The sequence below is a fragment of the Chlamydotis macqueenii genome, chromosome 4, assembly GCF_036417535.1.
Source record: "Chlamydotis macqueenii isolate bChlMac1 chromosome 4, bChlMac1.mat, whole genome shotgun sequence".
Taxonomy (NCBI): Eukaryota; Metazoa; Chordata; class Aves; order Otidiformes; family Otididae; genus Chlamydotis; species Chlamydotis macqueenii.
In genome coordinates this window covers 71,974,881-71,987,013 of record NC_141559.1, presented here as the reverse complement: position 1 = coordinate 71,987,013, position 12,133 = coordinate 71,974,881, and the positions used below count along the sequence as shown (strand labels likewise).

The following is a 12,133-nucleotide window of genomic DNA, read 5'->3' as shown; positions in this document are numbered from 1 at the left end:
TGTAAGGCGTCACACATAAGGCAGCTGCTAGCCCTCAACAGTCACCGTTAACAGCAGCACGCTTTACTACGCACATACTCATATTGCCTGTAAAGTATGCATTAGCCATGTCATACATGCCTATGAATATTTTTTAAAATAAAGATTGTTAGAAGAATAACAAAAGTGGATTTTCAGACTTGTGTCATTGCTAACAACAGAGAACAACCTACTCTCTTCCAGTTTCATTTACGTAAATTGACCAGTGCCCATTTTAAATCCAAGTCTTTACAAACGGTGTAAGTTGGGGAAGATTTGGAAAGGAAAACCAGATGAAATAACACAAGTTCTGCTAACTTAAATTCCACCACTTAAGCTACTTGCCCTATCTCCTAACGACATCACCATACATGTGAGATGATGTTTAGCATCTACTAAGATTTTTCCAGCTAGAGGGACTACGGAATACTTATTGGGTTTTTTTTTTCCTAAAAAGTTTTACCTAAACCCTACAAGTGAGTGCAAAATCAAAAGCAGCTATTTCAGAAAAAAAAAAAAAAAAATCTCACTGCATTTTTCTCCTGGAAGTCTTTATTTTTTTTTGCCAGAGGAAATAAAAAATAAATTACTTAAAGTCTAATAGGAAAAAAAAAAAATAGAAAAAAGAATAGCATGCAAACTGTTAGTAAACAATTTAAAAAAAAAAAAAGATTCTTTAGAAAGATTCAGAGAACAGCATGCTGTCCAGAATAGTTTTCCATACTAGACAAAAGAAATGATGATTCAATTGTCTAGAATCTTAAAAATACCCTTCCAGCTAGGAGCTGCTCAGTTTATCAAAAGTAGGAAAGAAAGCAAAATCTGAATGTTATCCTATAATGTATCAATTCAATTTATCTGAACACTGTACTTCTCAGACTATCTCACATAAAGAATGATTTTTAACAGACAAGTTTTAAATACAACAAATAAGATTTTGTTATAGCAAAAATAAAACCTGCTATAACAAACAATCACTCTTACATTGTTCTACATGTCTCAAAAAGTCTTGTCACACAGTCTACCAGTCAAGCCAAAAAGTGTCTTAAATTACCCTGCAGCCAGACTACTTTGATACAATCTTCATACAGATTTGCTGATGAAAACAGACCTATGTTAGGCCAGTTCTCTACACCAATGCACAGCTATATTAAAATTGCAGACATCATGGCTGTAAAGCTGGGTACCATTCACAAATTGACTACGCATGACTGAATTTGTGTAATCCAGGAGCAAACTATGGTAGAGTAGCTGCCAGTAAATGGTTATGAAGCTAGCCCACATATGCAAGAATCTCCTTGCAGTAACAGAAGCATGAAACAATTTGACAACCTTTAAAACGTTGCAGAACAATCATTATATTGTTTCATTATTCATGGAAGTGTGGTCTTTCTCTGTGTAAACAGGAACTCTATCCTTGCTTCTCCATTTCTTCAGCATACACCAGCTTCATTTTAAATGCTTACATTCTCTTAGAAAAAAATAAAAATCCCTTATTCATATTTAGAAGCTAAAATTACTCAAAACTGGAGCTCTGCTCTCTTAATTAGCACCTTCCGTACAAAGCCATTGCTTTTATTATAAAATAAGACTACTTCTGTTTGAATATTTTTTTCTCATAATCATCCCGCTTTCCTTTTCACTGATCTGAAAAAAAAAATCTACTTTAAATTTTAAATAATCTAAGTTAGAGTAATCAAATACAAACAGTATGAAGAACTTCGCTAGCCTAATTTTAAAGGGACCCTCACTGTCATACTTCCCAAAACTTACGCTGGTCTGTCCTCTAAAATGAGCGCTGTAGTGGAGAGTGGTTCAAAATCAAGATTCTTCCTCACATTCTGTTTTGGAGAGAGCGGTCTGTGAGCTCGTCCAGTTTTTTCTTCATATTCCTAGAGAAGCAAAAGACAGAGCAAGTTAAAAGAGTGGAGAACACCAAGATAATGCACATGAGAATTTAAACAGGGTCTGCAAAAGTCTTCAAGATAATGCTTTCACATCTCTGCCCAAGTGCAGTCCCTTTAAAGCTTTCCAACTACAGCAACCTCAGAACTGAAACAAATGTTAAAATTTACGTTCAGGAGTAAGTGTTGATATTTTTTTCTATTCCTTCTATTTGTAGAAACATCTTAAGTTCCTCTGACTGGCAGCTTGCTTTTACAAAGTACCACTAAGAATGAGCTTACAAACAGTAGATATTATCTGAGGTATAAAATAAGATTTATTTCAAATATTTTTGTTTTGATTTACATGGCTTTGAAATTGAAGCCAAAAATGACCACAAGCTCCTTGCCTTAAAGTCTTACCGTAAGACTTTTCCTACTCAAGCTATTTTCAGATGTAACAGTCCAACAACGGCAAAAAAAAAAAAGTGTAAAATCACAGTCAGACAGAAACCCCACACTTGTTATGACGCCTTGAAATACTACAATCCTAAATCACAACAGAGCATAACATACTAATTTGTGTTTGTAATATAGGCACTGACAGAGAAGAGCAAGACTAGCAAAGAGGCATCAAGATGACTGGGGTCTGGAACAGGTGACACATGAAAAGGCCAAGAGAAATGGGCTTGTTCAGCCTTCAGAGGAGAAGGTGTTGTAGGGAACTTTGGTAGACGGCAACAGCAGGATGGCAAAGGCTGAGTACGGATTTCGGAGGAGCTTGTACAAAGAACATGAAGACAACAGGCATAAACTACTACAACGGGAATTCTGGTCTTAGGACAAAAAAAAAAGAAGTATATATACACACACCACTAGGAGACAAGTGGGGCCAGTGTTTGAAAAAAGTTTCCTGAGACATGGTAGAACCTCTGACCTTGAAGGCATTCAAAGTTCAGGTGGATGAGTCCTGGGAAGCTGGTCTGACGACTCTGCTCTGAGAGGGGAGTTGGAACCTCAGAGGTCCTTCCACCCCTGTATCACTATGATCTACATTAGACAACTTGGCATCACGGGTATTATGTTATTTTTATTTTTCCTACAAACACTGTTTGGAAGAAAAAGTACCAAAATCATGACCTAATGGGATCAAACAACCTTCACACAACTCCCATCTACTCCAGTGCTTGAAGTACTACAGCAAACATTCTGTATTCAAAGTATCAGTGACATACAAACAACGCGCACAAACAGTCCTATGGGAAAACCAAATCCATATTACAGATACTTATATATTTAACTTTATAATGTATGTTGCCACTTCCAAAAAACACCTGCTTTCATGTGTAGCTTGTTCATACCATTTCTGTAGAAATAAAAAAAAAAAAAGGAAACTGTACTGCAAAAACTAATCATTACAAATGAGCACTATGAACAGTGTTCCAGCCATGGACTTTCTCCCCTTAGCATGAACAGCTCCTCAAATTGCACTGATTTCTTTCTCTCAACCTAACCCATCAATTACGTCAAAACTTCCTTGGGCAACAGATCCAACCTTTCCAACAGAATCAGAATAGCCCAGAACATTCAGAAACTAAAACGGGACCCCTACCACTTCCAGAAAGGCCTTCTCCTCCAACTCCACCTTAAAAAAAAAAAGATGGATGAAAATCCCACATTAATGCAGAGCAACTCAGCTGTGGTTTTCTACTCCGAATCGTACAATTCAATTACAGTTCAAGCTAGTTCTGTTGGACCCACGGGTGCAGGTCTGCAAAGCTCTCAGGACACAGAAAAATCCTCTTTTTCCTTGTTTGTTAACTGGGCACTGTCTCAATAATCAGTCTTACGATGCCTGCCTTGCTCTGATGGGAAATGTTGTCACGAACCTGGAATGTCTGTCTCATTAATTCCAGTTAATACAGTTAAGCACTACATCAGTTTGAAAACAAGGAAAAGAACCAAGAAAAAAATGTATTTAAACTACTGAATAGTATTCAGTTTTGTTTAGTAAAGGGATAGAGCTCATACTGACAAAGCTGTTCACTAAAAAAAAAAAAACTTCAGTGAGAAAATAAGCAAAGAAATATAGTAAAAAAGCATTGTCATCAACAGCATATTCAGAGAACTAAGACATTATTCTTGCATTAATAACTCCTTGCAAGCAGCTGGTAGTGACCAGTGTATGAGTGCACCATCAAAATGTGCTTCAGCTGCACCATCAACTGCAGACTATACCTGCTGTGCTGACAAGAATTAAGCAAATGGCTAGTCTTTCTTCCAGTTTCTATTAGGAGACTGATTTTTTATTAGCTATTTTTCACAAATTAACATAGTCAAATATTAACCTCTTACTGCTTCCACAGAGAAGGTGAACCTTGTCCCTTAAGCTAACGTTTTTACTCCTTTGAGATACTACTAGCGAAAGAAAAACCATCCAGCATCCACAAGAAACTGCTAATATGAAGAAATTATCATATATTAATCTCCCTAAAGCATCACAGAACTTGACACTAAAACACACACGTCCAATGCTTGTAACAACAGAAGTTCCAGAAAAGCTGTTTAATTTTGGCTTATAAAAATTATTTTCAGGGTCGTCTTTCATTGAAAGCCAACTGCAGAGCAAAATTGCTTTTGGGAGGTAAGAAGATCTGTGCACACTGGGCTGCAACAGAGATTTTATTCCGTACAGTAGTATTAATTTGGAAATCTCATTCAGCTAAGCACAAAGTTTTCCAGATCAGCACTAAGCATATCATTCCTCCAATAATTTCTTGGTTAAGGAATGTTTTATTTTGGAATATGGGTGGCTAGTTACAGTAATGGCATATTACTACAGTTATTCAAACCTCTTAAAGAGCAAAAGCTCACCCTGCATTTCAGCAAGTATTCACTGATGTGTTCTACTCAGCGCTACCCTACAGTAAAGAAGCCAGACCAGCACAAAAATGGGAGTGGCACGTTTTATCAGATTATGAGTCCTTTGTAGTAATTCCATCCTTGTTGGTGGCAACCAAAAAGAATAAAAACATCTGTTGGTGACAGTCATTATCTACAAGACCGTTTTTTTAATTAGGCAATGTCAAAAAAAAAAAAAAAAACAACAAGACGACCTCATCCCCTAAAAACCCCCAAACTCCCAACAAAAGCAAAAAAAACAAAATGCCCCAAATTCACAGAAGACAAAAGCTTGCCAAAACAAACTTTTATTCTAGTAAGAACAGAATGCAATTTTGAATAGAGCACAATGTATGATACAGCAACGAAGCAGATTAAAGCCTCCACAAACTCTTGAGTATCTGCTGACTGAGCAAGCAGAAGTATTTGCACACACAGGCATACTGCAATAGGCTGAACCACACAATAGCTCGTTTTAAGCTGCTTCTTTCTTTTCTTTTTTTAAAACCAGACTCAAATCTCTCACAGGTACAAATCATTCAGCATCTATTTAAATTCTACACCATAATTAGGGGTTACTAACCTGATACAGTTCCAAATTAATTTTAGGATCAATTTAGGATGAGTCAATAGTTTACCGTTTAGAATACATCTTTATCACTGAGATCAGTGGCTTTCTTCCAGGTTTCGTCTTAACCTATCCAGCACTCAGCCGCAACAGCTGAACTAGGGTTTGCACATGTTCTAAGACAGCGTGCTGTAGATTAAAGCACTGATTAAAAGAAAACCACCTCCATACCAAACAAACAAACCCACAGAAACACACCCCGCCAAAATCAAGTTTAATTCTGGGTGGAATCTGACAGCTCTGCAGTTGAGATGCAAGAAGCTGAAGTTGTGGTGATCCTCCGCAGTTCTTCAAGAAAGAGAAGCCAAATCTGCAAAGGGGTCCTAAACCACCTTTACGGAGAAGCACCAGTAACCCACCGGGGCACAGGGCAAACGCTAAAAGCCCAACCGCGCTCACCGGGAGCGGGCTGGGTGACTTCGCACACGCACCGAGCCCCCCCGGGGACCCGCAGGACCGACCCTGCAACGCACAAACTGCTCGATCAAGGTCATCTTGTTTCGGCCCTGTTTGTTTAAAGGTAACCAGCCTCGGAGGAAGGCGAATACGAAACAGGTGACGAAGCGGCAGACGCCGGACTGCTCCCCCCTGCCCGGCGGCTCGGCGCGGGACGGGATGGGACGGGAGATGGCTGCCCGCCAGCAGCACCCGCCGCTCCGCAGCCCCAACAGCCCAAGCCCCGCCGCTCCGTGCCGTCGGCTCCCCACCCGCCTCCGCCCCGCCTCGCACAAAGGGAACCCCCTTCCCGGGAAGCTGGTTCTACAGCGGACTCAGCAAGGCGATTTAAAAGGGGACGAGGCTCTACCGATACGCGTTAAAATCCGCGCCCACCCATCCCGTCCCCCCGCCCCGACCCGCCCTGCCCTGCCCGCCGGCGGCACGGCTGCCCGCAGCCCCAGCGCGGCCTCGCTCACCATGAAAGCTGCGGTCCTTCACAGGCAACGGCGCCGGAGCCCCATGCCCGCCCCGCACCGCGGGCCTGGCTCCCGCCGCGGCGCCGCCCGGGCCCCCACGGCCTCGCGGGCCGCCCGCCCGCCCCGACCCTGCCCTGCCCCTGCCCGGGCCGCCCTCCGCGGGCGCAGCGCCTCCGCCCGCCCCGCCCCGCCAGCCCCGCTAATCACCCGCGGAGCCGCCGCACCCGATCGGTTCTCTCCGTCTCGCCCAGCGCTGCCTGAGCACGCACGGCGGCGGCCCCGCGGGGAGACGGGCAGTAGCCGCCATCGCGTTCGCCTGGGCCGCGCCAGGACTGTCTGTGCCGGCTTGGGACGCCGCCACATTTCTGAGACACGGGCATCGCTCTTCATTAGTTTGCCAACCCCAATTCCGCTTCCCATGCCCAACTCGGCCGCCTGTTCGCACCGGGTACCGGTACCCCGCTGGCCGAGGCTGCCTCTGTAACGGGGCTCAGTGCAAGAGCAGGCGAAGGCCGCCAGCCCTTAAATCGGCGCCGAAGCAGCAGCAGGGTTCTGCTGAAACACTTCCTACCGCACAAGCACCTTCTCAGCACAACTCACGCTCTGCCCTCTTCAGACAGCTCTAAAAGACATCTATCTATCTCTTCCCGCAGTTCAGACCACTTCCACAACACATCTTGTTAAATATTTTGCCTCAATCCAGGTGAATTGCGGTTGCCATTTTGCCTTTGTCCAAAGGCTCCATTATCTAACTCGGGGGAGACACCCAAGTCGCTATGGCACCATCTTTGGCAGACCCACATTTTATCCTATTACCTATTCATCTGCAACCAGTAGTTGCCTTTTTCTCAGCACTGCACTAAGGATTTAATATTCCTTAATCTCACTGACTACAGTTCGCAGCTGCCAGGCTGCACTGCTCATGGCCTGATCCAGCATCACAAAGTGAGCAGCAAGGACCGACTCAAATCTAACCAAAGTCACGTCAGCATTCTGCTTTTAAGAGGTGGCTTTGCAAAACCTCAGATAACTTATTTTCTCAAAACTGCTAGCTGTGATATCAGCTGTTTTCAAGCTACAATTTCTCATCTAATTTACAGAGGCAGTGATATTATACCAAATGAGGAACAGTTCACTGTTTAAAAGTATCTCAGCTTCATTCCCTTCACCACCAGTTAATTAGACATCTGCCATCCAAGCATCTAGTGTCAGTGCACTAATAACTACCACAATGGCAAGCAACACAGCTCATGAAAAGTACTACAGCCTCCAATGCTAATGTTTTGTCTCGCAAGCCATCTGAAGCAGTAAATCATCACACATACCAAGAATATTTATGTAAAATTACAGCTATTAACACAGAAAAAAAAAACTTCAAATCATGAGGAAGAGCAACCTTAGGTGGACAATACTGCTCCTGTGTTAGGTCTCTGTGGTTTCACATACTGAAAACAGAACGACACTGCAGCTCTTCTAGACATAGGAAATTGCCATTTGTTGATCCACAAAAAAAGGAGCTCAATCAACTATGCATTCTGCAAAACACTTACTGGGAGAGAGTGATGCCTGGTGACATGGGGAGATACTTCTGTGGGTGAAAAGCTGAGTAGGCTCTGTAACTCAAACCACAGCCAGCCACACATTACACAGACAGCTGGTAGCAGTCACTATTTTTAGGCTGACACAATTGTAAGAGTACCTGAGGCTACTCAAACAAGTTATGTAGAAGCTTTAATTCCATGGTATTTTTTCCACTGGAATTCCCACCTCATTCAGCACACGAGATAGGAACAGGACCAGGATTGCACAAGAAAACAGAAAATTGTTTTTTCCTGGTTTTTGAGTCTGACTGCTACCTAAATATTGCTTCAACATTCCCTTCTGTTACTTCATAGCTTTCTACTGCATGTCCATCTGTCCATCTGCAATCTCTTGCCTTTTACTTATAAAGTGTTTTTTGAGATAAATTAAGACTGGTACACACCCAGCACTTCACTGCCTTTCTGGTCTCTCACATCATTTTTTTTGTGCCACCATAAGTAGTTGTGTGACTGACAATACACTAGATTGGGGAAATGATACTGCTAAAAACTAACCTTTTGTTTTGTTAGATTAGCTTGGTTACTCTGGTAACATCTGCTGTGTGGCAATGTAAATGTGGAAGTAAAAGGAAGAAGGAGGAGTAAGCAGTAGGATTGTTTCTTTCAGAACCTTAACTGAAATCTGTGATGATCTTCGGGTCAGGAAACTAAGATCTGATTCTTCACATAGCACTAAGCCATAAAAAAAGTAATGTTAATGGAGGCTCTTACATATACAGTACAACTACAGTAATCAAAAAGAGCTTAAGGAGACTCACACTCCAGGCAAAGATCAGATTATGATAACATCCTTCAAAACTTAATACAAAGAGAACACAAACTGCTGAGCTCGGATGTTAAACTCTAAAACAACTCCTTAAGGGATATATATGAGGGCTTTCTATATAACTCCAAAACCACTACAGAACTTTCTGAAATGCAATTAATTAGTTACTGATCTCACAACCTGAGAAATCAGAGTTGCACACTCAACCCGCAGACTTCACCAAAGTGATCTGGCCAGTTATATGATTAACTAATGATTCAAGAACCATCAGCCCTACTTGCTTTACCCATAGATATATTTTTTTTTAAATTTTTTTTGTCAGTCCTCTTACATTACAGAAAGGATACCAGAGCAGAAGACAGCCATGTGATGACAGAACTTGACTGAAATAATGTTATGTGCATTAAGTTTTATCTTCCAGCAGGACATCCCTCTCGTCTTCAGCACCACAGTATTCTCCTGTTCCATACTTAATTAGGAATGCTTAAGCAATGTAAGACCATAGTCAGTTCACATGAAGAAAATCTCACACTACCTGTATTTAGGCCTCACGTCAAGTGCTCTGAAATTTCCCCCTTTCCCGTAAGAAGCATCTACTTCTCCCTTCTGATTACAGGTGATACAGAACTTGCATGGAACCACAGTTACAAGCCCAATTACACTGAAGTTAAATGAATAAAATAATGCAGACATCTTCCAAAAGGTTACTAGTAAAAAAAGAACTAGAAGGCACATACTCTGCTTTGCAGTCCTGTGCTCCAGCCACTGGACTATTTTAACTATTTTTACATTTATGTATTTTTATAGCATAATATCTTGAGCAACAGAGCCATCAAATTAAAGAACATTTAAAGCCTAAGCCTAGATAAGGCCAAGTTAGGTCTTCCAAGAAAGAATAAGTTTGCTGTTTTGGAGTCCGTCACCTCTAATCACGTGCTATGTATCAGATGCTTCTCACCTGCAGAGTTCATGTTTCATTTGTGCTATACGTAAATAATTTAAGTGCTTTTGGTTCACACAGAGTGACATGCTTTATTAAAAAAAAAAAAGGAACCGAGAATAGTTCCCTGTATGGGAAGTACTCAGAGACAAAGCATACCTATGAACCATGTGGCTTAAGAACAGCTCTTTATTATCAAATGTGGGATCTGTAATCGGATTGTGCTGCATACTCTTACAAGTGACTCCACAGAAGGAGTCACAGTAACAACTCCCCCCAGCTCCTTCCGCTCCGCACCGCTCAGAACACTGAAAAGGATGTAATTTAATCTGTATATACAAACATGTGCACAGTTTCCCTATATACTGATACTACTTGATACAGTACAGTATCAAACAAGTGGAAACATCTACAAGAAAGGCTTCCAGCAGGGCAAGCAACTGGCAAGTGCTTGAGCAAGAGAATACAAGCTAATTGATTATTTTACTTTTTTATGAACACCTGTCGGAATAAAATAGTACACCTTCTTTTGGTATATCTTTCAAATGCCACTTCCAGGGACCACGATTAAACTGGATATGGACTTAATGTTAAAATATAACTTTACATGAACTGTATGTCCGCTCACTGATCTCTCCACCTAAATTTTCTGCATAGCACCACACCATTCCAAATAATCTCTCAGCAACTTTTTCTTCCAACATTTCACATTAGTGCTGATGCTGCAGAAGAAAACTTATATTTCTGTCTAGTTTCAAACAACATGTTCTCCAGTCTGGCTGAGGAGCGTGTCAGAACTGTTCCCCTCATTCTGAGTGAGACAGAAATAAAAGGACTCCGCATGCCACATCAGCTTCATGCTGACACCATTCTGAAATGGCTAAATCACTCTGGGATATAAGAAAGGAGCCACAATATGACATTTTATCTTGCAAGTTCTCAAATCAGTTGCAAATACGAATCTTGCAAGTATTTGAGGTCAAGACAGCGTAAAAGCCACCCAGGAATGCCATCTACTTTGCAATGCACAACAACTCATATTATTACACTGTTCAAATATCCACAGCACATAGTTACTATTGTTCTTTGCAAACAGCTGTCTATGTAGGTAAGTACATGCAGGCTTGTATTTAGCTACATTACTTCTGTATGTACACCAAACTACCGTGAGAAAAGGTACTTCACTCGACACTTTTAACCGTATTCCACTTCCTCTCTCTTCTCAAATACCTCTGCTAATTTCTAGTCTACTTCCTCATCAAAATGTGTGCATCTCTAAGGATCTCTGACCTTTTCAATTTTCTTACTTGTCTGGCCTTTGAAATCATAGAAAAGCAAGGTGATAAGTCTATTGCACCAAAGCCTCTTTGACTGACTTTCTAAATCCATGTTTGCTTCTCTGATCCCTGAAGTTACCCTTGAAAAAGTTATTGGTGCCAATTTCTTACACGTCTGATAAAAGCTTCTTTTGTACTCATACTGTACTCAAACGTGTGCCTCATGTTTTTTTCTCATCATCTGTTCGGACTGGCAGACTCTTGTCCATTCTATGTTTAACAAAAAAAAAAAAGTATCAACATGTAAATTTTCCTGAATATAATCTTCTTTAAAACTTAAGGTTCAGTCTTGAGGACAAGAGATCATAGCTTTTTAAAGCTACCCACAAATATAAATAAAATATATAAAGGAAGGTAACATACCTTCATAATCTAGCTTAAAGCAATTACTATTTCCAGGCTTTAATATTCATGAAACTGTTTCCACTTAACTTTGCCATGCTAAAGAGACAACTTCTCAAAAGAGCAAAAGTAATTTCCACATAAAAGATTTCTAACAGGCACCAAAAATGTGTAATAAAATCACATCAAAAAATGAGTTCGAGTGTCCTGCGAGACAGAGAGAGAGGGAGAATGACAATATAAAATTTGAAGAAATATTTTCCCAGTCTTTCTTCACAAAGACACTTAAGGAAAAAATACCAGTCCGGCTTTTTAAAATCCTTACATCTGGATCCTCAGGGTTTCCAGTAACACACATACAGTAACTCCATTCATTTTATAGAACCAAAGAACATTAGCTTTGTTTGTCGTTGCTAGTGAGCATGGTAAGAGCTAGCCTTTCAAAACCTTCACCTCTCTCCCGTTCTTTAATTTCAGATGAAGTTTAAGTTGTATAAACTGGAAGACAGACAAAGAAAACCTTTGGGTCAGGTTTCTTGGGAGCTCGCTTCTGTTTAAAACAAAAATAACATACTGAAGTCTAGTAAAGCTTTCTCAAATAATTTTACATTTTAGCAATACAAGTTGTAGTCTCCTGTTAGGACAGGCAGTTCCACCACAATATTGAGAAGCTAATACACCTGCCTTTAAGGATTTATCTCCAGCTTTCCTTCACAGTAATGTTCTGCCAAATGTTTGTGTGATGCAACATTCAAAAGCCACATTTCCCCTAAAACATTCCACTGGCATTGAAACAGACCTTT

At 40.9% G+C, this 12,133-nt stretch overlaps 1 protein-coding gene across 3 annotated transcripts in view; it reads right to left on the bottom strand.

The window, feature by feature from the left end:
* The window catches only part of TBC1D14 (TBC1 domain family member 14), a 71,169-nt gene that overhangs the window by 27,774 nt on the left and 31,262 nt on the right, over nt 1–12,133 (bottom strand). For all 3 annotated transcript variants that reach the window (XM_086746241.1, XM_086746242.1, XM_086746243.1), the window contains exon 4: nt 1,792–1,910. In XM_086746241.1, the coding sequence (XP_086602367.1) occupies nt 1,792–1,910 (119 nt within the window). The remainder of the gene's footprint in view (nt 1–1,791; nt 1,911–12,133) is intronic.